Below are 27,527 nucleotides of genomic sequence, written 5' to 3'. Positions count from 1 at the left end.
CAAAAGTCTGGATTTTTCTCAATGATGTGACAGCGCAGTATTCCTGACTCCATGCACCTGACTTTTGAAAACAATGCTTGAATGTCAATTTTTTTCACTTGACTGTTTGGTATTGTGCAAGACATAGTGACCAGCAGCATAGGTAGACTGATTGATGAACTATCTCTTGGTGCCAGAACTGTGTTGAAAATGCAAACAGAATTATAAAACACTCCTCCATCCCTTTACCCCTCACATCCCATCCCATTCCAAACCATATCTTCCCCTGTCCTCAGTACAAAACTAGAGAAAGGTTACCACATAGAAGTAACCTATTCAGCTCATCATGTATGACAACTGCTCTCCCCAAGAGTGCACAAAACTACAGAGAGTTGTGAACACAGCCCAGTCCATCACACAAACCAGCATTCCATCCATTGACTCCATCTATATTTCCTGCTGCCTTGGGAAAGCAACCAACATAATCAAAGAGCCCCCCCCCCCCCCCCCCCCCCCCCCACCCCCCACCCCGATATAACCATTCTACTTTCCAACGTTCAGGCCTTAATATTGAGTTCAACACCTTCATTGAACCCACCTCCATTCTTTCCCTCTCTTTTAGCTTTATTCGTTGCATTCTCTGACACCATGTCCTCTCTCCCCTCCCCCCACTCCATTGGGACTGCCTGTTCTTTCCAGTCTGGGCAATTAGATACCCCATTGTTTTGCCATTCTCACATTCCGATCACTTAGCCTGAACTATCAACACCCTTTCCCCCCCCCAGCGCTCCATCCCCCACTATTGCATAAATGCTGCCCCCTCCACACTTCACATCAGCTCTGATGAAAAGTCATCTTGGCACGAAACGTTAGCTCGCTCTCTCGACATGGATGCTGCCTGATCCAACCAGATCTCCAGGCATTTCTTATTTTCAGTATCTTGTCTTCCACCCTCTTCCATCGGACAGAAGATATAAAAGTTTATAACAATACACAAAAAGATTCAAGAAAACTTCTTTCCTGCTGTTATCAGGCTTTTGAATGGTCCCTTTAATATTAATGTTGACCTCTCTTTGCACCTTCTTTGCAGTCATAACATTATATCCTGCATTCTGTTCTGTTACCCTGCTGCACTTGTATAGTACAATCTGCCTGTAAAGCATGTAAGACAATACTTTTCAGTGTACTTCAGTATACGTGACAGTAATAAATCAAATCAAATCAATTTTCTGTTCAGGATAAATGAATTGGTGATGCATTCTGCTCCCACATACTAGCTCCTGGTCAGCAGCTTTGCAGGTGCAGAACCAGATTCCTTTACAATGAGTCCAATGAGGAAAAGCACAGCAGGTCAGGCAGCATCCGAGGAGCTAGACAGTCGACATTTCGGGCATAAGCCCTTCATTCCTCCCATGCCTGATGGAGGGCTTATACCCAAAACGTCGACTCTCCTGCTCCTCAGATCCTGACCTGCTGTGCTTTTCCAGCGCCACACATTTGACCCTGACTCTCCAGCATCTGCAGTCCTCACTTTCTCCTTTACAATGGGTCAAGGCTTTCCAACTTAAACTCCAAACTGGGCAGCAGCTTCCAGACACAAACAACCCTCATGTCCTCTCTGATTTTCATAGCCATCGCTTTAAATCTGGGAGACCTGGAGATTGACTTCTGTTGGGGAAAAACTAGGTAAAAACAACGACTGCAGATGCTGGAAACCAGATTCTGGATTAGTGGTGCTGGAAAAATACAGCAGTTCAGGCAGCATCCGAGGAGCAGTAAAATCAACGTTTCGGGCAAAAGCCCTTAGGGGAAAACAAGTGTTCCCTGTCAACTCTATCCAAAAAATCACCCTTCAACCTCTTTTGTTCTTGCCTCTCCAATCTTCCTTCTATGCTGCAATTTTCAAGCTCCAGCAACATTCTTGTACATCTCCTCTATCCTTTCTCTGCAGATACAATTTCCTGTACTGGCAGTACCAGAACTGTACAACAGAACTAAATCTTATTTAGCTCCAGCATTTCATCTCTGCTCTTGCATTCAATAATGACACCCACTGATGAAAAGCATCACTTATGCCCTATTTGCCACTTTATTGAACTATCCTGTCATAATCAGGGACCTGTGGATATGCCACCCAAGGTCTCTCACTTTCCCTAGCCTCTCAATATCCTTGCTTTTACTGTTTATTCCTTTGCTTTGTTTACCCTTGCATTAATACATAATCTTGTAGATTAGATTAGATTAGATTAGATTAGATTAGATTAGATTACAGTGTGGAAACAGGCCCTTCGGCCCAACAAGTCCACACCGACCCGCCGAAGCGAAACCCACCCATACCCCTACACCCACCCCTTACCTAACACTACGGGCAATTTAGTATGGTCAATTCACCTAACCTGCACATCTTTGGACTGTGGGAGGAAACCGGAGCACCAGGAGGAAACCCACGCAGACACGGGGAGAACGTGCAAACTCCACACAGTCAGTCGCCTGAGTCGGGAATTGAACCCGGGTCTCTGGCGCTGCGAGGCAGCAGTGCTAACCACTGTGCCACCGTGCCGCCCATAAAACACAAAGAACATTCAAACGAACACTGGATAACTTAACCTATCCAAACCCAACTTAATGATGCTCTTCCGAAAATACTTGCAACAGTCCCAATTCTCCAGATTGAATCTGATTTGACAGTTTTCAAACTATTGATATTATCCTCCTGTCAATAGGCATTCCCTTCATTCCTAATTATCTAGCAAATGATAGGGTTGGCTCAAAAACTTCCAAAATATCCCTCCCATACCTCACCCATGTCACAATGCTGGCCTTTTACAAGGATACTATGCCCTTGAGGTTTTTTTTCAGGGAGGGGGTATTTGGCCAGGCCCCATCATGTCTGAAGTTTGAATGCTTCACTGGGGCCTGTTATTTACGCAAACAGATAATGCTTCAGGCCAAAAGCTTGAAAAGTCTTTTGTAAAATTGGTATTGTCAAGGGGGCATGGCGAGCTCCTAGCTGTGCAGTTCAAGTCAGTTCAGGACTTTGTTGAGTCAGAGTCACAATGGAAACTGAAAGCTCTCTATCTTTCCTCTGCCTTTCTAATTTCAAGCCTGTAGGCTCTAGTTTGTTCCATTTTTACTACTTGTGCTAAGGGATGTGTGTATTGGGACTGTTGCAAGTATTTTCGGAAGAGCATCATTAAGTTGGGTTTGGATAGGTTAAGTTATCCAGTGTTTGTTTGAATGTTCTTTGTGTTTCATTCCGTGATATTGTAAATAAATTTTGTTTGTTTAAAACTTGGCAGTTGAACTAGCTAATTTACTCTGGGAATATCTACTATGCACCCAGCTAAAACAAATAGCAAAGCTACAATCTGGGCTACCTGCTTAAAAATGCTTTGAGGGGTCTGGCCTAGTCCATAACATCCATCACTGACTTCAGAATGACTGGTCTATAATTATTTGGTCAATCCCTCACATTTTTTATTCTAATCATGGTACAATATTTGCAGACCATGAGTTGTCTGGCAATTCATCTGCCTCGAGTGAAGATTAGAAAATTACCCTCAGGTCTGTTATTTCCTCCCTGTCTTCCTTTAACAATTTATCCAACCCATATAATGTATCCACCTTCAAGAAGGTCTGTACTTATAGTATTTCCTTCTCATTACTCTTATTTAATCAGTTAGTTCACACTATTCCTCTTTAACTTGAATGTTTGTATCGTCTAAATAATAGCCAAAAGAACGTGGGGTACTGGAAATCAGAAACAAAAACAGAAATTGCTGGAAAAATGTAGCAGGTCTGCTAACATCTGTGGAGAGAAATCAGAATTAATATTTCGGCACTGGACCACCAGCATTAACTTTGATTTGTCCTCACAAATGCTACCAGACCTGTTGAGTTTTCCCAACAATTCCCATTTTTGTTGTTGTTGCTTGCATCATCTCCCTCCTTTACAAAGACAGAGGCAAAATATTCACTCAAGATCCTTCCGACATCTTCTGCATCTACACATGACTGATCATGTAAAAATGTAACAGGCTCAAACCATTTCCTTAATCATCCTACAAAAAACAAAGTTGCTGGAAAAGCTCAGCAGGTCTGGTAGCATCTGTGAAGAGAATCAGAGTTAACGTTTTGGGTCCAGTGACCCTTCCTCAGAACTGATGGTAGTGAGGAAAATGTCAGTTTATATGCAGAAGATAGGGTGGGGAGGAAGGGAGTGAATGATGGATGGAGATAGAGCCCAAAGGGAGACCTGCTAGATCTGCTGAACTTTTCCAGAAGCTTCTATCTTTGTTTCTGATTTCCAACATCCACAGTTTTTTCGGTTTCTTTAATCATCCTCTTGTTCTAAATATGTTAAGAAAACATTTTTAGATCACTAACCAATATTTTGTTATTTTTTTCTCAGTATTGTGGACATTGTTTGGATAATGCAAACTTTCTATTGAATGAATATAGCATTTTCTTATGGCAACCTTCTCTAGTGACTTTCTCTAGTGGTTTTCCATAGCGCGATTTTCTGTGGAGCAAGTTTGCTGAGAAACACAATTGTTACATTATAGCAGATGACCTGTACATAATGCTTCTGACAAACAAAGATTAGATTCCCTACAGTGTGGAAACAGGCACTTCAGCCCAACAAGTCCACACCCACCCTCTGAACAGTAACCCACCCAGACCTCTACATTTACCCCTGACTAATCCACCTGACACTATGGACAATTTAGCATGGCCAATTCACCTAACCAGCACATCCTTGGATTGTGGGAGGAAACCAGAGGAAACCCACACAGACACGAGGAGAATGTGCAGTCCCCACACAGACAGTTACCTGAGGCAGGAATTGAACCTGGGTCCCTGACGCTGTGAGGCAGCAGTGCAAACCACTGAGCATAAGTAGCAAGTGCAGAATCCCTTATAACAGCAAAGATTGGAATTCATAGTCCCACTTTAGTGTGTACATTACCACTTGGAACTGTTAATGAATCTGTGAACTAGCAGGCACCTGATTGTGATATTGGATGGCTGTGAAATCAGTCATGCAACACCGATCCAGTCAATGAAACCCTTAGTATCGTGACAACAGGCAAAATGAAATGACAAGTATCTATTTTAAGGGGAAGTGCTTTTAAATGCCTTGACAGCCCCCTGTGAGAGTTACTTTTGACAATCTTTGAGAAACCTTTTTTTTGCATGCCTATTTTACAAGTTTTCAGGACATTTTCTTTTCACAGCTTTGACCCGGTTAATTCTGATAGCTCTGTTGAGAGTTCCAATGAGTTAATGAGTTTGTGTACATTCATGTCTACTATTAACAATCACAGAGGCAACACATGTCTCCCAAAGAGCACCTTACCTGTCCCAAATGCTAGCTTTACTGTCTCAAAGGTGTTCCAGGACCATATCTAAATGACATCTTACTTCTCTGAAGGCTTACCTGATTATCCAAAGAAATGTAACAAGTTGCTCACTCTTTGACTATCAAAGTCCGAAGTGGGTGGAAGCAGCTGCTGGATTAAGTGACCAGTTACCTCACTGAGCCACATGTGTGTGAAATGCAAATAGCCCCCATACTTAGCCCAGTGAAAACAGGAAGATTTCCAACCTCCAACAGTGAGGTTCTCCACAAAGATGAAAATCCAAGCTGTTCCCCCCCAATAATTCAGCACTCCTTCAATGCTGCATTCGGGAGCATCAGATTTGACTTTGCACTCAAGACTCTGGAATCATACAATCCCTGCAGAGTGGAAGCAGGCCATTCAGCCCATCAAGTCCACACCAACCTGCTGATGAGTATCCCCATCACATCCCTGTAACCCTGCAGTTCCCCATGGCTAATCTGCCTATTCTCCATAACCTTGGACAGTATGGGGCAATTTAACATGGCTAGTCCACTTAACCTGCACATCGCTGGACTATGGGAGAACATACAGGCTCCACACAGGCAATTGCCTGAGGATGGAATTGAATCTAGGTCCCTGGCACTGTGAGCAGCATTGCTAACCATTGAGCCACCATACCTGAAGCAGGAATTGAATGCGTGACTTTCCAGGGTCAGTGCTACAGAATGTCTGATCATCAAGTGAAGAATAATTGGCCAGAGTATTTTCTAATGCACACCTTCAGTCACCTACTATCTCTTGCACTTGCATGGAACTTAGCCACAAAGAGTGAAAATGAGATGACGGGGAGGTATGAGCGGAAGTATTAATAAAACAATTATGATGATTCTAGGCTGTGCTGTATAGATTAATTTATCTGTCATTAAATATGCCATAAATCATCAGTGGCTCCAGCAGAGAGGCTGATGAGTTTGCGTACCAGAATCTATTTTTACATAGATGTATTCTGGGTTGGGGGGTGGGGTCAAAGTTCTATCATATGCTGCGATGGATAATCATTTTTCTTCTTGTATTACAAAGTGGAGAAAGAAAAAACAAGTGACAGATTGGAGCCACAGGATGGGGACTCAGCTATATCTGTGTCGTCTGATGCTACATAAAAGTACCGAATGCAGTTAATAAAAACCAAAAGGACTGCAGATGCTTGAAATCAAAAGTGGAAACTGCTGGAAAAGCTCAGCAGGTCTGGCAGCTTCTGTGGACAGAAGCCAGAGTTAACGTTTCGGTTCGACTGACCCTTCCTTCGAACTCATTAGAGTTCTTTGCCTCGGCTTTTACAAAGGTTTAGCTGGGTAACAGATCGAGAAAGAGATCCAGGCATTGTTGCAGAGTAAGGCGGTGAGATGATTCCCTCTCGCAGCAGTATGGTTATTGAACAGCTGTGCAAACTTAAGGTGAATTGATCTCAAGGGCCTGATAAGATACATCCGAGGATCCTTGAGAAAATTACGGGCACTCTGGCACCAGTCCTCCAGCAATCACTGAGTACTGGAGAAGTGTCTGGGCACTGCAGAAAGGCAGATGTTGTTCATATTTATTTTAATAAAGAAAAAGGCAGCAGGAATATCTCAGGATCATCCTCAGGATGTGATCAACTCTGGCCAACATCAGCATTTGATACCCCTCCCAAAAATCCTCTTCAGAAGGCAATGATGAGCTTCTTTCTGACAGATATTTTTCCTCCAGTCACGCACCTCCAGAATAGGTGAGACTTGAACACAGATCTCCTGGAGCAGGGGGAGGGACACTACCACTGCACATACAATCCCTTCTTGCACATAGATTGATTTACTTGGTTGGCCAAATCAGAAGTGAATTAAGAGTTTGGAGGCACATGTTGGACAGACTAGAAGGACGGCAGCTTACTTTCTCTCAAGAGTATTAGTGAACTAGAACTTTTTAAAAAGTGATCATTCATTACTGTCATTCTTCCCAGGTCTGTTATTTTTTATTCCATTTGGTGAATTCTATGGTTTATTCGTATGGATAGATTTGAAGTCATAACCTGGATTATTAAACCAGTAATATAAACATGATGCTACCCTATTCATTCTGAATGCAGCTTGTGCTGGTTAACAAAATTAGCTAAATTCCACTGTGGCTCAGTAGCTAGCAATGCTACTTCCCAGCACCAGGGGCCTGGGTTCGATCCCTACCTCAAATGACTGTCTGTGTGGAGTCTGCACATTCTCCCCATGTCTGCTTGTGTTTCCTCCCACAGTCCAAAGATGTACACGTTCAGTGGCTTGGTCATGCTAAATGCCGGGTTACAGAGATGGAATGGGAATGAGTGGGATGTGGTCCGGAGAGTCAGTGTGGACTCAATGGGCCGAACAGCCTGCTTCCACATTGTCATGATTGGATTCTATTCTACTTCCTGAACAAGTGTGTAATTTGATAGCCAATGGCTGGTATTGGTACTGTCTTCAGCACTGGCGAATGTTAGCAATATTCCTTCGGTTTTTGAATACATTATTCAGGGAGTAAGCAAGCTGTACCTTCATGATGTGCAGAGTTTTGGTCATACATCATTCTTATAGGGACTGTGAAGTACAAGAAACAGGATGGACCACACGGTGAAGGTGATTTTGGGGAACTGTTGGACTCACGGGCATCTCTTCTGTGATCTCTTCAGTCTTTAGAAATAACGTGGATCTTCCCATGAAGTGCAGTGGCTCAGTCTGCACGCAATTCAAATGAACAAATGTGAAGCACTCCAAAGATGGACGGGATAGACAATGGGCTGATTAAACTTTGCAATTGAGTCATGTAAATTGATTCATGTGCAGACAAACAACACAAGACAAAACCACCGCTAAATAAAAAAGCAGATGCATGAGAAAAGAGTGAAGGAACTTGCATTTATGTAGTGCCTGTCACTACCTCGAGTCAATGGCAAAAGTCAGATGGCACCAGGTTATAATCTAGCAGGTTTATTTGAGATCACAACCTTTCGGAGCATGGCCTTCTTCGGGTGATGCAGGGGCAACACTCCGAAAGCTTGTGATTTCAAATAACCCTGTTGGACTATAACCTGGTGTCATCTGATCACTTCTTTGTCCACCCCAGTCCATCATTGATGCTTCCACATCATGTGTCATCAATGAAGTATTGTATATTATACTCAGTGATGTCCTATAGGAAGATGCAACAATTTGCATGCAATGAGGTCCCATAAATACCATTTAATCTGCTTTTTTTAATTGAATCTTGGTTGCGGGATAAATATTGGAAGGACTCCCATTTGAAATATTGAATGCAGAGCTTTCAGACACACCTGAGATGACATTCAGAACCTGGGTTTCATGCAATACTCAAGATAGATGGGGGCAGTTGTTGAATCAGCCCCTGAACCTCTCCAAATCATCCAGGAAAATCCACCTATAGTGTGACCAGTTGGGGAACAGTCATCCCTGTGAATTAAATGGAAAGATGTTGTGACAAAGTGCTTTTCTAGTCCCAGATCTGCTCCTCCCCAGTGCTTATTGGTGATAGTCTCATGATAATGAAGTTATAAGCAAGAGATACAACCTCTAACTGTAGCAGAAATGGGCAGATAGGATGGTAAACTGCAGCAGACTCACCACAATCTGTCTTTCGTGGATGGTAGGATTGGGGCCACCTTTAGCTGACATCAGAAGCTGCACCTACCATGATTGGTGGGGGTGGGGTCATGATTGGGAGTGGGGCTATATGCTGGCGGTGGGCATATATGAGTGGAGGAGGCTAGGTCACTGAATGAGAACTATAGAGGTGGGAAACGAGAGTGCACATAGGTTGGAGGGGAAGTGGTGGATGACAGAATGGTTGTGAAAAACAAGGGAATAGACAGTAGTGAGCTCAGGATTAGGAGGCTGCTAGATAAATATGGGAATTGAAGGAGTCTGCAATTGTCAGCAGACAGTTGTTAGAGTAGAAAGAATCATTTTAAACCATGCAACAATATAATACCAGGATCCAAGAACATTTTGAGCCACTGAAGGAATTAATTCTTTGCAGTGAATGTGGAATTTCTTACTTAAGGCTGCATAAGTTCAAGATCTATTATGCTTGGAAAAAATATAATGCATCCTATTGAGCATACATGGACATTGTATGAATTGTTAAGTTTAAATCTTCTACTGACATCTGAGATGCAGTAAAAAGAGGAGTAACTGACTGGTTAAATTATTTCTAGGTTTGTATATACAGGTGATGGAAACTCATTTGCTTTGACCTGTCTGTTTTGTGGAAGTTGTCCTCAGGATGGTGGCTTTTTTATGTGGAAATTTGTGTCGTCTGCATTGCAATAAAAGTTCATTGCTAACTGATGCGTGTTGTCTCGTACTAATACAAATAGAGTCATAGAGTCATAGAGATATACAGCATGGAAACAGACCCAAATCATTCATGCCGACCAGATACCCAATATTAATCTGGTCTCATTTGCCTAGACATTTAGCCCATATCCTTCTAAATCTTTCCTATTCATATTCCCATTCAGATGCCTTTTAAATGTTGTAATTGTACCAGCCTCCACTAGCTCTTTTGGCAGCTCATTCCATACATGCACCACCCTCGACATGAAAAAGTTGCCCCTTTGGTGTCTTTTATATATCTTTCCTTTCTCACCTTAAACCTATGCCCTCTACCTTTGGACTCTAAATGCTGTGGTATCTGGGAAATTAATGCATTCCTTGTGCGCTGTGACTTTGAGTTTAATGGAGTATTGATTATTTGTGAAGATATTGATGGATTTTTTCCAATTTTATTCTCTTGTGAACCCAAAAACCTTATGTGTCAAGACAAATTCTGAAGGTATTGTTATTACTCGGCTTTAATACTTCAAAATCAGTTGGTGAGAATGAAAAAGTAGCACCTGAAAATCAACAGTAGCTCTTGAGAAAATCCCAAGAGGAGCACTCAGAGAAAATGTAACCTGATCCCTACTTTAAAGTTCCATCCATACTTCCAACAGCACAGTACTCCCCCACTGGGAATGCATTCAGGAACTACTATATTTGGAATGTTTCCTACCAAACACACTTGAACACTGTGTGAAATGTTATATTTAAATATTAGACTGAGATCTGAGATGCAGTAACAAGTTCAGGATGGCAGCCAGTGACTAGTTGAGTTCTGCAGAGGACGGTGTTGAGATCACAATTCACGTTATACATTAACAATGTGGACAAAGGAACAGAGGCCATAATTGCTAACTTTGCAGGTAGCACAAAGATAGGTGGAGGGACAGGCAATGTTGAGGAAGCAGGGAGAATGCAGAAAGCCATGAAAGTGGGTAAAGAAAAAGCAAGTGGAATACAATGTGGGAAATGTGTTGAGCTTATTCGATTTGAAAAGCATAGACTATTATTTTCTGAATGGACACAAGCTTCCGAAATCTAAAGTACACTTAGAAGTCCTTGTTCGGGGTTCTTTTAAAGTTAACATGCAGGTTCAGTTGGCAGTTAGGAAGACAACTATAATGTTAGCATTTGTATCCAGTGGGTTAGAACAGAGTGTGCTGCAGAGGCAGTATAAGGCTCTGGCCAAACTGTATTTGGAATATGGTGAACAGCTTTGGGTCCCATATAATGCACAGTTTTGGATGGGCTGAATGGCCTAATTCTGTTCCTATGGGACCTGATACCTGATCATGCCAGCCTAGTCCCTGTTTGTCACCCAGGTCAAAGCAATCTCAACCAACTGGACGAATGACCAGCACTGTAGGTAGAAGGTCAGTGTCTTTCTCCCCTCTCTCCAAGGTAGATGCCACCATCTATCTCTGCTCCTGCAACTACCACCGAACAAGCTTCAGGCTCTGCCACACTCAATATTGCCTGCAACATCTTACCTCACTCAGTGTCCCCCAGCTCAATGCATGTCAGTACTAACTCTGCATGTCTTCTGTGCTGCCCACTCTTTTCCTCAGGGCACCTCCACCTCTGACAACAACAGTAATAGCTATGCCAATCACTTTCACCTCCCGTAACATATGCCTGTCACGCCGGGAGGAAAACAATGCACAAGTGTAAAGGAGGATGGTGTGCTGCCCAACATTCTGCTCCTCAGACCTTGTGTGGAGATGATGCTGACTTGGACTACCCTGTGTAGGGCCTGAGCTGGTACTGGAGGCTTTGCATCTCTAACTGCACCGGAAACCCTGAATGAAGGCCATCTTCCTTGATCTGACTGATCACTCTCCGACATTGCTGCAGGATTACAATGTCAGTCACCGGTGCAGTTTGAGGTACAGCATTAAAGTGTAAGAGTCTATGAGAAGTGGATCAGAGATGTACCATGAGGTTTCTTAAAGGTTGGCTCAAGTTAATTCCAGTGTTTGTGGACATGAGGTACTTTGGGGCAAGTGGTGAGCAAAATCCAGCAGAGGGTGATTCTTGTCTCTGTGTTGAGGTTCCTGGCCGTTTGCTCATCTGGGACATTTAGTACAATGGGAGGCTGAATATGTTAGCAATTCCTTTAAAACTAATAAAGCCATCTATCAATGTCTCCCAGTCACCCAACGAGACTCCTGGCATACACCATTTGTGAAACGCATAAAAGATGGAGTGAGATGACCTCAACATCAAAATTGGCCTTATTTTAGCTGTTGCCTGCTTCTGCCTCACATCTCACCATAGCCCAAGCTGCTCAGACCCTGATACAATTCCATCCAATGCCCCCTCATTTCTGTCCTAAAAGAGATCACCTCTACTTTTAAATAGTGCCCCTAATTCCAGATTCTCCCACATGACAAGCATCTTGTTAAGATTGTTGAGGCCCTCATGCAGAGTTGTACAAAATAAATCTGTTCGAATTCTTCGAGGAGGTAATGAGCAAATTGGATTTCCAGAAGGCCTTTGACAAGATGCTGCTAAAAATGATGTTTGATGCAAGGTGCTGGCATGGATAGACATTAGCTGACTGACAGAAAGCAGAGACTAGCATTGCTGCTAAGTTTGTAGGTGACAGAAAGCTAGGTCGCGTTGAGACAGCAGTGAGGATTTGACTCTCTTGCAACCTAACTTCTCCTTAAACGGCACAATGTGCTATACCTCAAGCACACCATGTGGTAAGACTGTCTCAGAACAGAGCAGATATTCCATCTCTGCTGGACTGATCCCAGCAATGTAAAAGAAATGAATATTGGCCACGATTATGAGTCGTTTTAGGTTTGTTATGGACCAGGCCAGATCCTCTCAGAACATTTCAAGAGAGTAGCCCAGAACCCAACTTTGATCATTTTAAGCAGGTGTAGTGTGATGAAGCTGTTCAAACCATTTAGTTTTAAGCAAAACTGAATTTATTTACACGATTACCGAATGAAACTCGGTAAAAAGAGAACAGAATACAGAATAACTCCATTCTAATCTTGACACTAATCTCCAGCATCTGCAGTGCTCATTTTCACCTACAGAATAACTTAACCTATGTGAAAACCCAACAGACCATCCCAACTTAATGATGCTCTTCCAAATAGCTACAACAATCCCCATAAACGCCCCTTGGCAAAAAAAAGGTAAACTCAAACACAGGATCTTCCAGGAAAGTGATGTCAGAGAGAGAGAGAGGATCAGCATGGACCTGCTTCTTTGGGCTCAGCAGCTTCACAACTGACTGCCTACTAAAATCAAACCAAACCAGAGAAAAGCTAAGCTGAAAGAACTGGCCACTCCCCTTTATTTGTATATGGGTGGAATGGTGGCTCAGTCGTTAGCACTGCTGCCTCACAGCACTAAGGTCTAAGGTTTAATTCCAGCCTCGGGCAGCTGTCTGTGTGGAGTTTGCACATTCTCCCCGTGTCTGTGTGACTTTACTCCGGGTGCTCCGGTTTCCTCCCACAGTCCAAAGATGTGCAGGTCATGTGAATTGGCCATGGTAAATTGCCCACAGTGTTAGGTGCATTAGTTAGAGGGAAATGGTTCTGGGTGGGTTACTCTTCAGAGGGTAGGTGTGGACTGGTTGCGCCAAAGGGCCTGTATCCACACTGTAGGGAATCTAATCTTAAAACTTAAAAGCCTTTTACCTGAGGCAGTATCTGTTAGCGATAATCAAACAGGCCCTGAAACCCTTCAAACCTAGACATTTCGGAACCAGTGTTTTTACGACCTCCTGAAAAGAAACCAAGGATGACACAACCTTGTTAAAGGAGCAGCATCATCATGGGTTTGAGAGGACAGCATCTGCTTAGAAACTCCAATTTACAGACTTACTGGCTTCTCCACTTGAGCTGCTAGCTGCTGCTTAATTGCAGCAGGATCATAACACTTATCAAGGTTGAAGGAACCATCTCTAACTTGCATGTTCAGTAATGAATAACCACTATACTAACTAACTGAGACATTGGTGAAGACATCCTATAGTATGGACCCGATACTGGTATCATTGAGATAGGGAGATAAGATACCATAATTGCAATAAAGTTATGAGTAATCCAAACCCGAACCAGTTCTAATTCTATCGGAAATAAACAAAAACAGAAATTGCTGTAGAATTTCAGCAGATCTGGCAGCAACTGTGGAGAGAAAACAGAGTTAACATTTTGGGTCCAGTGACCGCTCTTCGGAACGTATACGAATAGAGGCAAGAATTAAAATCCCACACCAACTGCTGGAATTTAAAATTGAGTGAAAAAAATTCCCATGACATAAAACTCCCATTGATTTAGCAACCCATCAGATGGAGAAAGTGAGGACTGCAGATGCTGGAGATCAGAGCTGAAAATGTGTTGCTGGAAAAGCGCAGCAGGTCAGGCAGCATCCAAGGAGCAGGAGAATCGATGTTTCGGGCATGAGCCCTTCTTCAGGAAACTGAAGGTTTCTGAAGAAGGGCTCATGCCCGAAACGTCGATTCTCCTGCTCCTTGGATGCTGCCTGACCTGCTACGCTTTTCCAGCAACACATTTTCAGCTCAACCCATCAGATGTACTAATGCCCTTTAAGGAAGCAAATCTGTCATCCTTAAATCTGGCTTACATGTGACTCCTGATTCTCAGCAATGTGTGGTAGCCTCCTAATTGTCCTCTGAACTGGTCCAGCAAAAAGACAACAAATACTAGCCTTAAGTGATACCAAAATCCCATGGACAATGTTTTAAAAATAGCAATCAAAATATTCACTTAACATGAGTTGCTGTTTAGTGTCGATAGGAATTGATGTTTTAAAAAAAGCAAATGAATCCCGGAGTTGAACTAATTGGTGTAATAATGTCATACAAGCTCTTCAATTATGACATTTTATTTTAAATTTAAGGTGGGAGGAGAAAGGTTTAAAAAAGACATAAGGGGCAATTGTTTTTTCCACAAGGAGTGGTTTGTGTGTGGATGAACTTCCAGAGGAAGTGGTGGATGCCAGCACAGTTACAACGTTTGAAAGACATTTGGATATGTTCATGAATAAGAAATGTTTGTAGGGATACCAGCCAAGTGCAGGCTGGTAGGACTAGTTTAGATTGAAATTACGGTCTGTACGCATTGGTTGGACCGAAGGGTCGTTTTCTATGCTGTATGACTCCATGAATCTGTGACTAAAAGTACATGATCGGAACAGGAAAACTTGAATCTGCATTTATACCTGATGTAGGAATGATCAAATACTGAGCACTGGGCACCTCAAAAGGAATAACATCCTTCAGTATAAAGAGCAGGAGCAGGGCGATAAAAGTATCCTGAAGCTATTAGAGGCACTAGAAAGAAATAGAGAATTGAAAAGCTAATGGCCATCTGCTTTAAGCTTTAGCTATGTGAGTGAATTCCATTACGAGAGGGTTTATTCATTTAGCAAGCTCAGTTACACAAAATTAAGCAGCAAACTAGATTAGACAACTGCAAATGGAGTTTTCAATACAAACTTGAATGTGGAGGTTAATTGTCAGTTAGTTCCTGTTCAGTGTCCTTTTCTCACTAACAGTTGAAACACATTTCAAAGATGATCTATGTAGCACCTTAAAAACGGAGAGATCCAGGAGACAACTAGGCCCTTCACAGCTGTGTTCAGCCAGCTGTTCATCCTGAGCAATTGGTTCTCTATCCTGTCGCCTGTATTCTTTCTTTACAAGTAGTTGTCTAATTTATTTTTAAAGGATTACAGTCTTGGCCTCAGCAGCCACTTGTAAAACGTGGGAGGTTCTGTGTATTGTTGGAACATATTTCATCATGCTGCCTCCTCTGTTCGTCTGTGCCTTGTGTTCAACTCACTGACTGGGAGAAACAATCTTTCTGTGTTTTCCCATCGTAAGTCTTTTATCATTTTGAAATGGCTAAAAGATCTTCTCCTTAATCATTGCTGCACCAGTGGAAAAAAAAAGCTTCAATTGTTCAATCAGTCTCCCATCCCAAATTTCTCGGGAAACTTCCTGTGATGTTTTCATCAGTTAATTTATATTTTGTAAAATATGTTGGCAATTAACATCATATTTTAACCACAGTACAACACACACTCAACATCACCTCCTTTCAGGCGAAAAGTGAGGACTGCAGATGCTGGAGATTAGAGTCGAGAGTGTGGTGCTGGAAAAGCACAGCAGGTCAGGTGGCATCCAAGGAGCAGGAGAATCGACGTTTCGGGCAAAAGCCCTTCATCAGGAATCACCTCCATGCAGCCCATTTACCCTGCATGCATTAATCCATGTTGTCTCCTGGCCTGGCAATGCCTTGATAGAATTTTTCCTAGCCATCTTTCCAAATCCCTCTGCAGACTCACTCCTCCCTACCTCCATAGCCTCCACCAAATCCATGGCCCTCTGATGTTTCTGTAATTGCTGCAAATCTGGCCTCTTGTAAATTTACTGATTTTCACAGGTAGCAGAGAAGGAAGGAAAAATGCATTGTGGAATCTATGTGGAATCATGACAGCACAGAAAGAAACCACTCAGCCCAATGAAGTCTGTTATGGCCTTTAGAGGGCCTTTTAGGGTGGCATGGTGGCTTAGTGATTGACGCCGTTGCCTCCCAGTGCCAGGGACCCAGGTTCGATTCTATCCTCAAGCGACTGTATATGTGAAACTGGCATAGTCTCTCCATGTCTGCACGGGTTTCCTCCGGGTGCTCCGGTTACCTCCCATCATCCACAGATGTGCAGGTTAGGTGGAGTGCCATGCTAAATTGCCCCATAGTGTCCAGGGGTGTGTACGTTAGGGGTATTAGCCATGGAATGTGCATGGTTACAGGAAGAGTAGAGGGGTTGCGTCTGGTTAGGATGCTCTTCGGAGTATTGGTGTGGACTTGATGGACCAAATGGCCTGTTTCCACACTATAGGGGCTCTCTGATAGAAGAATTGTATCTGCTGTGCCATCACTTCCCTGCCCGTAACTGACCAACCAACCTGAATTGGCCTCATTCTTGAAGCAATAGACAGCCAAAGATGGCAACAGCAAGGTACCTGATGCTCACATAACTGTCCCCACAATTGCACTGCTGTTTCAGGTCCAACATTGACAGGCCAAGGAGATGCAATGTCGGGTCAAAAAGTAACAGGAAGGGCTGATTTAGAGGCTTTCAGCCATACAGCTGTGAGCAGTATTTGACTCGGACATATAGGAATTGCTCATGGGGGTGGGATAGGCATATGAATGGGACCTGCTTTACAGGCAGTCCAGTAAAGATTCACTGGAATGATTCTGAGTATAGAGACACCTACTTACGTGCAGTAGTTGAGTAGGTACTCACTGAAATTTAGAAGATTGGGAGGTGGCCTTATTGAAATGTACAAGATTCTTCAAGGACTGTGTAGGGGTAGATGTGGAAAGATTTATTTCCCTTGTGGGAGAGTCTAGGCCAGAGGGTTTTATCTCAGAATAAGGAGTTGCACAGTTAAGACAGAGATGACTTCGGAGTAGCAAGAGGCGGGAGCCGGGAGGTGGTGACGTTGGTGCGAGGTGATTGTCGGGAAGGCCGGTAACTATATTTAAACTTCTTACCTTCAGGCCAGCGAGGGAGGAGCGAGCAAAGGACTTCTGGGAAGGGTAAGTAGAACAGTTTATATTTGCAAGTTAGAATAGTGGGAATGGAGTTTGGGGCAGTGGAATGTTCCTCCCACAGAATGTGGGAAGTAAGGGTCACCACTAGTGTCCCTGTTGACGACATCTCTGGGAAGTGTACCCAATACCAGCTCCTCGAAAACCGCGTTAGGGAACTGGAGCTGGAGTTGGATGAACTTTGGATCATTCGGGAGGCAGAGGGGGTTATTGACAGGACTTACAGAGAGGTAGTCACTTCCCAGATAAAAGAAAAAGACAGATGGGTGACAGTTAGGGGACAGAAAGGGAACCGGCGCAGTGCAGAGATCCCCTGTGGCCATTCCCCTCAACAATAAGTATACCGTTTTGGATACTGTTGAAGGGGATGACTTACCAGGGGAAAGCAGTGGGGCACCTGCTGCTCAGAAGGGAAGGGGGAAGAGGAGCAGTGCAGTAGTCACTGGGGACTCGATAGTTAGGGGGACAGATAGGAGGTTCTGTGGGGACGAGAGGGACTCATGGTTGGTGTGCTGCCTCCCGGGTGCCAGGGTCTGTGATGTCTCTGATTGTGTTTTGGGGATCCTTTGGGGGGAGGGAGAGCAGCCCCAAGTCGTGGTCCACATTGGCACCAACAACATAGGTCGGAAGAGAGATGGGGACTTGAGACAGAAATTCAGGGAGCTAGGATGGAAGCTTAGAGCTAGGACAAACAGAGTTGTTTTCTCTGGTTTGCTGCCCATGCCACGTGCTAGTGAGGTGAGGAATAGGGAGAGAAAGGAGTTGAACATGTGGCTACAGGGATGGTGCAGGAGGGAGGGTTTCAGGTTTTTGGATAATTGGAACTCTTTCTGGGGTAGGTGGGACCTCTACAAGCAGAATGGGCTTCATCTAAACCAGAGGGGTACCAATATCCTGAATGGGAAATTCGCTAAAGCTATTAAGGTGGATTTAAACTAATACAGCAGAGGGATGGGAACCAAAATTGTAGGACAGGTACAGAAGAGGATGAGAGTAGGGAGTTCCCAAATCAAGTATCTGACACTGGCAAGCGAGAACCTGGTTTGAAGTGTGAGTACTTCAACGCGAGGAGCATCCGAAATAAAGTGGGTAAACTGGCAGTGTGTGTTGGTAGATGTAGAGGAAAGGATAGCAAAGATGATTCTCAACAGGAGTGAGAGAGGCAGGGTAGTTGTCATGGGGGACTTCAACTCTCCAAATATTGACTGGGATCACTACAGTACGAGTACTATAAATGGGTCAGTTTTTGTCCAGTGTGTGCAGGAGGGCTTCCTGACACAGGATGTAGACAGGCCTACAAGGGGCGAAGCCACTTTAGATTTAGTACTGGGTAACAAGCATGGCCAGGTGATAGATCTGGAAGTAGGTGGGCACTTTGGAGACAGCGATCACAATTCTGTCAGGTTTACTTCAGTGATGAAAAGGGATAGGTGTACTCCACCGAGCAAGAGTTACAGCTGGGGGAAGGGAAATTACGATGCAATTAGGAAAGATTTAGGAAGCGTAGAATGGGAAGGAAACTGCAGGGGATGAGCACATTAAAAATGTGGAGCTTATTCAAGGAAAAGCTCCTGTGTGTCCTAGCTAAGTATGTACCTGTCAGGCAGGGAGGAAGATATAGAACGCGTGAGCCGTGGTTTACTAAGGAAGTGGAATTCCTGGTCAAGAAGAAGAAGAAGGCTTATGTTAGGACAAAATGTGAAAACTCAGTTAGGGCGCTTGAGGGTTACAAGGAAGTCAGGAAAGACCTAAAAAGAGAGCTCAGAAGAGCCAGGAGGGGACATGATAAGTTGTTGGCGGATAGGATCAAGGTTAACCCTAAGGCTTTCCATAGGTATGTCAGGAATAAAAGAATGACGAGAGTTAAATTAGGGCCAATCAAGGATCATAGTGGGAAGTTGTGTATGGAGTCAGAGGAGAGAAAGGAAGCACTAAATAAATATTTTTCGACAGTGTTCACTATAGAAAATGAAAATGTTGGCGAGGAGGATACAGACATACTTGCATCTAGACTAGAAGAGATTGAGGTTCACAAGGAAGAGGTATTAGAAATACTGCAGAGTGTGAAAATACACAAGTCCCCTGGGCCAGATGGAATCTATCCTAGGATTCCCTGGGAAGCAAGGGAAGAGATTGCCGAGCCTTTGGCATTGCTCTTCAAATCATCATTGTCTACAGGAATAGTGCCTGAGGACTGGAGGATAGCAAATGTGGTTCCCTTGTTCAAAAAGGGTAGTAGAGACAACCTTGGTAATTACAGACCAGTGAGTCTCATTTCAGTTGTTGGTAAAGTGTTGGAAAAGGTTATAAGAGATAGGATTTATAACCGTCTAGAAAAGAATAATCTGATCCGGGACAGCACGGTTTTGTGAAGGGTAGGTCGTGCCTAATGAGTCTTATTGAGTTTTTTGACAAAGTTACCAAACAGGTAGATGAGAGTAAACCAGTTGATGTGGTGTATATGGATTTCAGCAAGGCATTCGATAAGGTTCCCCACAGTAGGCTATTATACAAAATGTGGAGGAATGGGATTGTGGGAGACATAGCAGTTTGGATCAGTAATTGGCTTGCTGAAAGAAAACAGAGGGTTGTATTTGATGGAACATGTTCATCTTGGTGTCCAGTTACTAGCAGCGTACTGCGAGGGTCAGTGTTGGGTCCACTGCTATTCGGCATTTTTATAAATGACCTGGATGAGGGCTTAGAAGGGTGGGTTAGTAAATCTGCGGACGACACTAAGGTCAGTGGAGTTGTGGATAGTGACGAAGGATGTAGTAGGTTGCAGAGAGACATAGATAGGATGCAGAGCTGGGCTGAGAGGTGGCAAATGGAATTTAATGTGGTACACTTTGGTCGGAGTAACCGGAATGCAAAGTACTGGGCTAATGGTAAGATTCTTGGTAGTGCAGATCAGCAGAGAGATCTTGGTGTCCATGTACACAGATCCCTGAAAGTTGCCACCCAGATTGACAGGGTTGTTAAGAAGGCATACAGTGTTTTGGCCTTTATTAATAGAGGGATTGAGTTCCGGAACCATGAGGTTATGCTGCAGCTGTACAAAACTCTGGGACGGCCACACTTGGAGTATTGTGTACAGTTCTGGTCACCGCATTATAAGAAGGATGTGGAAGCTTTGGAAAGGGTGCAGAGGAGATTTACTAGGATGTTGCCTGGTATGGAAGGAATGTCTTACGAGGAAAGGCTGAGGGCCTTGAGGCTGTTCTTGTTAGAGAGAAGAAGGTTGAGAGGTTACTTAATAGAGACATACAATATAATCAGAGGGTTAGATAGGGTGGACAGGGAGAGCCTTTTTCCAAGTTTGGTGACGGCAAACATGAGGGGACACAACTTTAAAATGAGTGGAGATAGGTATAAGACAGATGTCAGAGGTAGTTTCTTTACTCAGAGAGTAGTTAGGGTATGGAATGCTTTGCCTGCAACAGTAGTAGATTCGCCAAGTTTAAGTGCATTTAAGTCGTCATTGGACAGGCATATGGGCGTACATGGAATAGTGTAGGTGGGATGGGCTTCAGATAAGTATGACAGGGCAGCGCAACATCGAGTGCCGAAGGGCCTGTACTGCGCAGTAATGTTCTACGTTCTATGTTCTATGAAGAGGAATTTATTCTCTCAGAGGATAGTGAATCTGTGGAATTCTTGATTTGATTTATTATTGTCACATATATCTAGGGACAGAGAAATGTTTTGGGTGTGTAGTATAGGCAGGTCTCACCATACAACGTGCATTAGGATCATAGAACAGAGTGAGGGATTGCAATGTTCACAGCTGCAGAGAAGGTGCACAGAGAACGAGGTTAACATACTACAAAGGCTGTCAGATTTGGGTCATTGATTATAATTAAGGCTAAGATAGATGGATTTTTAATCATTGAGCATTTAAAAGTTGTTATGAAAAGGACGAACGTGGAGTTCAGGGTTATCAGTCTTGTCATGTAGTCATTGAATGGTGGAGCAGACTTGTTGAGCTGAATGGCCTATTCTGCTGCTCTGAGTCCTATGGTCTCATGGGTGAAGACCATCTTCTGAAATAAAAGTACAGTGTTCCTGGAGCAGGATCTACACCTGCTAGCAGCAGCGCAAAATATATTACTCTACTTTCAACTTTTTTGCACTAAATGGGACAAACTTTGAACACATCTAGCAACTCAAGATTTTCACAACTCAAGTCTGGACATCCATGAGGCACTGTGGGCCATCAACAGCAGCAGAATTGTCTACCAACACAATCTGCAAGCTCATGGCCCAGCATATCCCCCACTCAACTAGGGGATCAACTCTGGTGCAATGAACAGTACAGGAGGGCATGCCAGGTGCACCAGGCATACACAAAACTTAGTTGTCAACCTGGTGAAGCTACCAAACGTGAGACTTGCACATCAAACAGCATAAGAAACAAGTGATAGACAGAACTAAGTGAGCCCACAACCAATGGATGAGATCGAAGCTCAGCAGTCTTGCCTCATCCAGTTGTGAATGAAGGTGGACAGTTAAACCACTCACCGGAATAGGAGGTTCCACAAATATTTCCATCCTCAATGATGGAAGAGCCCAGCGCATCAGTGAAAAAGATAAGGCTGAGGCATTCACAGTGATCTTCAGCCGGAAGTGCTGCATAGATGATCCATCTCAATCTCCTCCATTGGTCCCCAGTAAGAGTCCTCAGCCAATTCAATTCACTCCTTGTGATGCCATGAAACAATTGAAGACACTGGAAATTGCAAAGGCTGAGGGCCCTAAAACATTCTGGCAATAGTATAGAAGACTTGTACTCCAGAACTTGCCACTCCCTTATCCAACTGTTCCAGTGCAGTTGCAATATTGACATCTGCCTGACAATGTGAAAAGTTACCTAGCTATGTCCTGCACACAAAACTCAGGACAAATCAACCCAGCCAATTCCCGCCACATCAGTCTACTCTCGATATCAGTAAAGTGATGGAAGGTGTCATTAACAGTGCTATCAAGCAGCACCTGCTCAGCAATAACCTGCTCAGTGACACCCAGTTTGGGTTCCACCAGGGTCACTCAGCTCCTGTCCTCATTACAGCCTTGGTTCAAACATGGACAAAAGAGCTGAATTCCTGAGGTGAGATGAGAATAACAGCCCTTGACGTCAACGTTGCAATTGGCTGAAGGCAGCTTCAAGAAGCCTGGCAAAACTAGAATCAATGGATATCAGGAGTTAACTTTACTCTAGTTGGAGTCCTACCTGGCACATAAGAAGATAGTTGTGGTTGTTAAAGGTCAACAGGAGTTCCTCACGATAGTGTCCTAGGTCTGAACTATCTTCAGTTGCTTCATCAATGACCTGCCCCCCCCCCCATCCTAAGGTCTGAGGTGGGAATGTTAGTCAATGATTGTACATTGTCCAATGCTATTTGGACACCTCAGATATTGATGCAGTTGGTGCTTAAAAGCAAGAAGATCTGGATTCTATAACATTCATGCCACAGAAATGCCAAGCAATGACATTCTCCAATAAGAGACAATCTTACTTCCACTCCTTGACATTTAATGCTGTTACCATTACTGAACCCCTGGAGCTACCATTGACCAGAAACTCAACTGGACTCACCATATCAATTTTGTGGTGACAAGAGCACATCAGAGACTGGGAATACCACGGCGAATAACTCACTTCCTGACTCCCCAAAGCTTGTCCACCATCTACAAGACACAAATCAGGAATGTGATAGAATACTCCCCACTTGCCTGGGTGAATGCAGCTTCAATAACACTCAAGAAACTTGACACCATCCAGGCCAAAGCAGCTCACCTGATTCACTCCCACAAACATTCACTCTCTTCAACACTGGTACTCAATAGCAGCAGTGTGTATTATCTACAAGATGCACAGCAGAAATTCAGCAGAGATCCTTAGATAGCATCTTCCAAACCCATGGTCACTTTTATCTAGAAGGACAGGAGTAGCAGATACGAAGGAACTGCACCGGCTATAAGCTCCCCTCCAAACCACTCACCATCTTGACTTGAAAATATATCAGTATTCCTTCAATGTCACTGGATCAAAATCCTGGAAATCCCTTTCTAAGTGCATTGTGGGTCAACCTCCAGTACATGGACCACAGTGATTCATCAAACCAGCTCACTACCACCTTCTTAAGGGCACCTAGGCAATTAATGCTGACCCAGCGAGTGACAGCCACAACCCAAGAGTGAATAAAGGGAAAAAATAGGTTAAAAAACCTGAGTTGTTTCCCAGTGAAACATCACAAATTTACATGCTGAAGAATCATTAAGAGACTATCAATGCGAACTATTTTGTGAATCTCAGGCCAGTTCACAAAATATGAAATCAGTCACTAATATTTTTCTTGAGAATGCAAAACTCTGTGAGTTTATTCACAAAATGCAGCATCATAACACTTTGCCTTCTACCTACCAAAGCAGAAACACAACAGTTCCGCTTTATGAGTACTTTCTTGATCAATGCCCTTCCGTTGTCTACCTTAACAGAATAGTTAAGATGGGTTCCCATTATCGCAGACCAGAAGTTCCAGTATCCAGCATCAGACAATTCCCGACAACATCAGATGGATGTCAGCTTAAAACAAGACCTTGGCTGTCCAGAGTGATGTGAGAAATCATTCCCGACAACATCAGGGGATGTCAGCTTAAAACGAGACCTTGGCTGTCCAGAGTGATGTGAGAAATCATTTCTTCCCACACAGTACAGAAGAAATTTGGGACTGTGAACTCCCCCGCAAGCACTGGAAGTGAAGGGAAAATGAATGTACTGCCAGATCTTTATTTGGAAGGAATGTTGGGAGTTACAATATGAACCACAAATAGAGCTGGAATACAATCCAGCAATGATATTAAATGATGAAAGAGGTTTCTGCTTCTATTCTGATGTCCTAATGAGATAAACTAAAGTAACAAGAGTTATTGCACCATGTTTTGAAATGACAGGGAGCCACATTGAAAGGGAGCGTTGCAGAATCAGCAACTTTGGTTCTCCAGCTCTAGTTCTGACCCATGCTGGTTTTCAACAGGGCTGCCTGCTGTGAATCTGCATATTGACTCATTTCGTTTAAACATTTAATGAAAAATATTACTGATAATAAATTGAACCAGCGAAGTGGCTGGAGATTTAGCCCCTTCGTGGGGTGCTCCTTGCTGCTCTTGCCCTGTTGCTGATTGAAAGCTCAGCGCACCCACACTGTAGAAAATTAGTTCTGTGATTGCAAGCCAGGTAGTTTATTTTGGAAATGACATCATTGCAGATGACAAACATTAGTTATGAGGTGCTCAGTGTCTTTTAATAGAGAGGCTGCAAGAATTCCCAGTCAGCTGTGCTAAAAGTTATGTAAAGCCTCAAGCAACAGGCATTATTGATTACAAATTAATTTGGATTGGAAGATTTAACTGTTATGTTGAATATTACACAGGAGCAGTATGAATAGCTGCTCTACATATCATTTGTCTCATTCTGTGTTATAATTCCAAACTGTATAGTGGGGAAGAACATATTTGTCCCATGGTGTCAGTGACAACTCTTCGAACCAGCTATCTAACTAGTTCAACTTTTAATCCATGTCTCTAATTTCCATTTAATTTTTGTTACTTATCCAATACCCTCTTTGTGAGTTATTATTGATTTGGCTTCCATTGCCCCTCAGATCATCATGTCATCATTGTGTATCAGTGCACAGCAGCATATATTAGTGACTAGAAGAAAGTGAGGACTGCAGATGCTGGAGATCAGAGTCAAAAAGTGTGGCACTGGAATAGCACAGCAGGTCTATGTGGGCTCTCCCATTCCTCGGTTTTGCCTGACCTGCTGTGCTTTTCCACCACCACACTTTTTGACTCAATATAAATTAGTGGGCTACATTGTCTTTTTGAAGGTCGCAACTTATGTTGATGGGTTTTGAGGCATTTTAATGGTCAATGCGTTATAATAGAGCTAATGGGCTATGCTGTATATGAATGGACTATTGGGCCATGTGTCCATGTTATATATTAATCTGCTTTATTGTACATCGTGAATTATGTATTTTTAATCAACCTGCTCATGTATACTATGACACACCTCTGTATCATGTGCAACTTGAAACCACACCTTCTAGACCTCAGGTAGGGACATTACCATTGCACCACAAGAGCCCAAATATATTAGTGGACTGTATAAATTGGCTAGGCTATCTCTCAGTGGATTATGCTGTGCATGTGTGGGAATGTTGTGAATGAACAGGCTAAGTTATATCATTAACAAACACAAAGAATTGTACGATCATAGAATCTTTACAGTGTGGAAGCAGGCCATTTTGTCCATCGAGTCCACACCAACCCTCTGAACAGTATCCCACCAAGACTCACCCCCTACCCCATCCCCGTAACTCTGTATTTCCCATGGCTAACCCACCTAGCCTGCATATCCCTGGATACTATGGGCAAGTTAACGCGGCTAATCCAACCTAACCTGCACATCTTTGGACTGTGGGAGAAAACTGGAGCACACAGAGGAAACCCACACAGACACAGAGAGAATATTTAAACTCCAGCAGAGAATGCTGGAGAAACTCAGTGGTTGGAGGCAGCATCTGCAGGGTGAGAAACAAAGTATACACTTTGAGTGCTGTATGATCTTTTCCAAAAAAAATGGAGAATGTAAGTTTTGTGATTTAAATCACAAGATGAGTCTGTTATGTCCTTGCATTCTTGTATTATCAACGAAGATTACAGAGTTAAGCTGAACATACATTAGGGAATTCATGTGGACTGAGATACTAATGGGCCATACCTAAGTATTTAAGAATGATGACTTATGGCATTAGTGAGGCTGTATTTTGGCATCAATGGGACATGCTGAACAACCAGTGAGCGAGGCTTAAACATAACACATTCATCCCCTTAATATTCAAAACCGAAAGGTGTTGCATCAATTGCTAAAGTGCTTACGTTTCATCTGATTCAAAAGCAAGTGGCTATCAGTTATAGGGAATGGGGTTGGAGCAGGTCCAGTCCAATCCTTAGTTAGTCCAGGCACATTGCTCTAATTTTTGCGATGGCAAACTTGTTTGATAAGTCTACTCAGACAGCCAAGAGAGGAATTCTCTTGCATACTGGAAGTGGAGAGAGCCACACTGCTTGAGAATCGTGAATCATTTTGAGCTGAAAAAGCATTACTCCTGAAAGGAAGTCCACTCTGCACCTGACTTGGTTAATAAGCAGATTTTTTAATCACGAGCAGAACTGAGAAACCTTTGATTTCCCTGGTGCCAATAAACCTTTCCTTGCTAAGCCCCAAACATTCACAAAAAAGGGTCATTTTACCTACCTGTGACTGAGTTGCAAGCTAACAGTGTGTTTAATTAAATTGTACTTCAATGTAAACATGATCAAAATGGCAAGATTAGATTAATCACAGGGCCCGCCCATGTTGCTTTATTAATTTTCTTCCTGAAAACTGATGATTTCTTTCTATTTTTATCATGCTGGCTCCTTTGAGTAAAATAAAATTCAATTACCTCAACAACCCTTCACATATTAATTACAAATTATGTTTTGGGATCTAAGAAATGGAATTTCTAATTAAAAGGCTGGTAAATTAGCTATAATCTCCATTCTGAATTACAGCACTAACCTGTTTATACTAATGCAAATGTAATTTAATTTTTATTAAATTTGCAAAGGAGTAATATTTTGTTACTATGTGGCAGTCAAATATGAAAAGAATAAGTGGCACAGAATGCTCACAGAAACAGCGAGTTGATCATCATTACAACAGAGGAGGCGATTCGATCCATCAGGACTTGCTCAGTATCAGATAGCTGAACTCTCTCAGCATTTTCCCACAGGTGAGCCAACCCTTCCTCTTCAGGTAATTATGCTATTGCCATCCACTAAAGGATTCTTCATTTCAGAAATTGATAAGCTGGTGGAGTTGACAGATCCATAACAATTTTTAAATGACAGTGATTTAGGGATAACTATCAACCCAGGGGTGGGGGAAAGAAAACTGGCAACCACTCCCTTCCTCTGCTTTGAGATAGTATACAAGAGCGTTTTAGTACCTCAGTTTAAAATCTCAAACAAGAGATGACAATGGAGCACTGTCTTAGGATTAAGTCTGCCAATTTGGACGTTGTGTTTATTTCTCTGGTGTAGTGCTTGAACCCTCAACCGTCAGACTCAGGGAGACC

The 27,527-nt window shown here is 43.1% G+C and overlaps 1 protein-coding gene across 3 annotated transcripts in view; it reads left to right on the top strand.

The window, feature by feature from the left end:
* ncam2a (neural cell adhesion molecule 2a) overlaps positions 1-27,527 on the top strand; it is a 1,585,154-nt gene that overhangs the window by 266,204 nt on the left and 1,291,423 nt on the right. For 2 of the 3 annotated variants that reach the window (XM_087992469.1, XM_087992470.1), the window contains exon 2: positions 17,287-17,325. The exons of the other annotated variant lie outside the window; for it this stretch is intronic. In XM_087992469.1, coding sequence (XP_087848595.1) covers positions 17,287-17,325 — 39 coding nt within the window. The remainder of the gene's footprint in view (positions 1-17,286; positions 17,326-27,527) is intronic. 3 annotated transcript variants of the gene reach the window in all.

This window comes from Chiloscyllium plagiosum, unplaced genomic scaffold (genome assembly GCF_037043375.1).
Source record: "Chiloscyllium plagiosum isolate Xiang-an unplaced genomic scaffold, Cpla_swu_hap1 HiC_scaffold_12, whole genome shotgun sequence".
NCBI classification, from domain to species: Eukaryota; Metazoa; Chordata; class Chondrichthyes; order Orectolobiformes; family Hemiscylliidae; genus Chiloscyllium; species Chiloscyllium plagiosum.
Note: the sequence above shows the minus strand (reverse complement) of the source record. Positions and strands in the feature narration are given on the sequence as shown.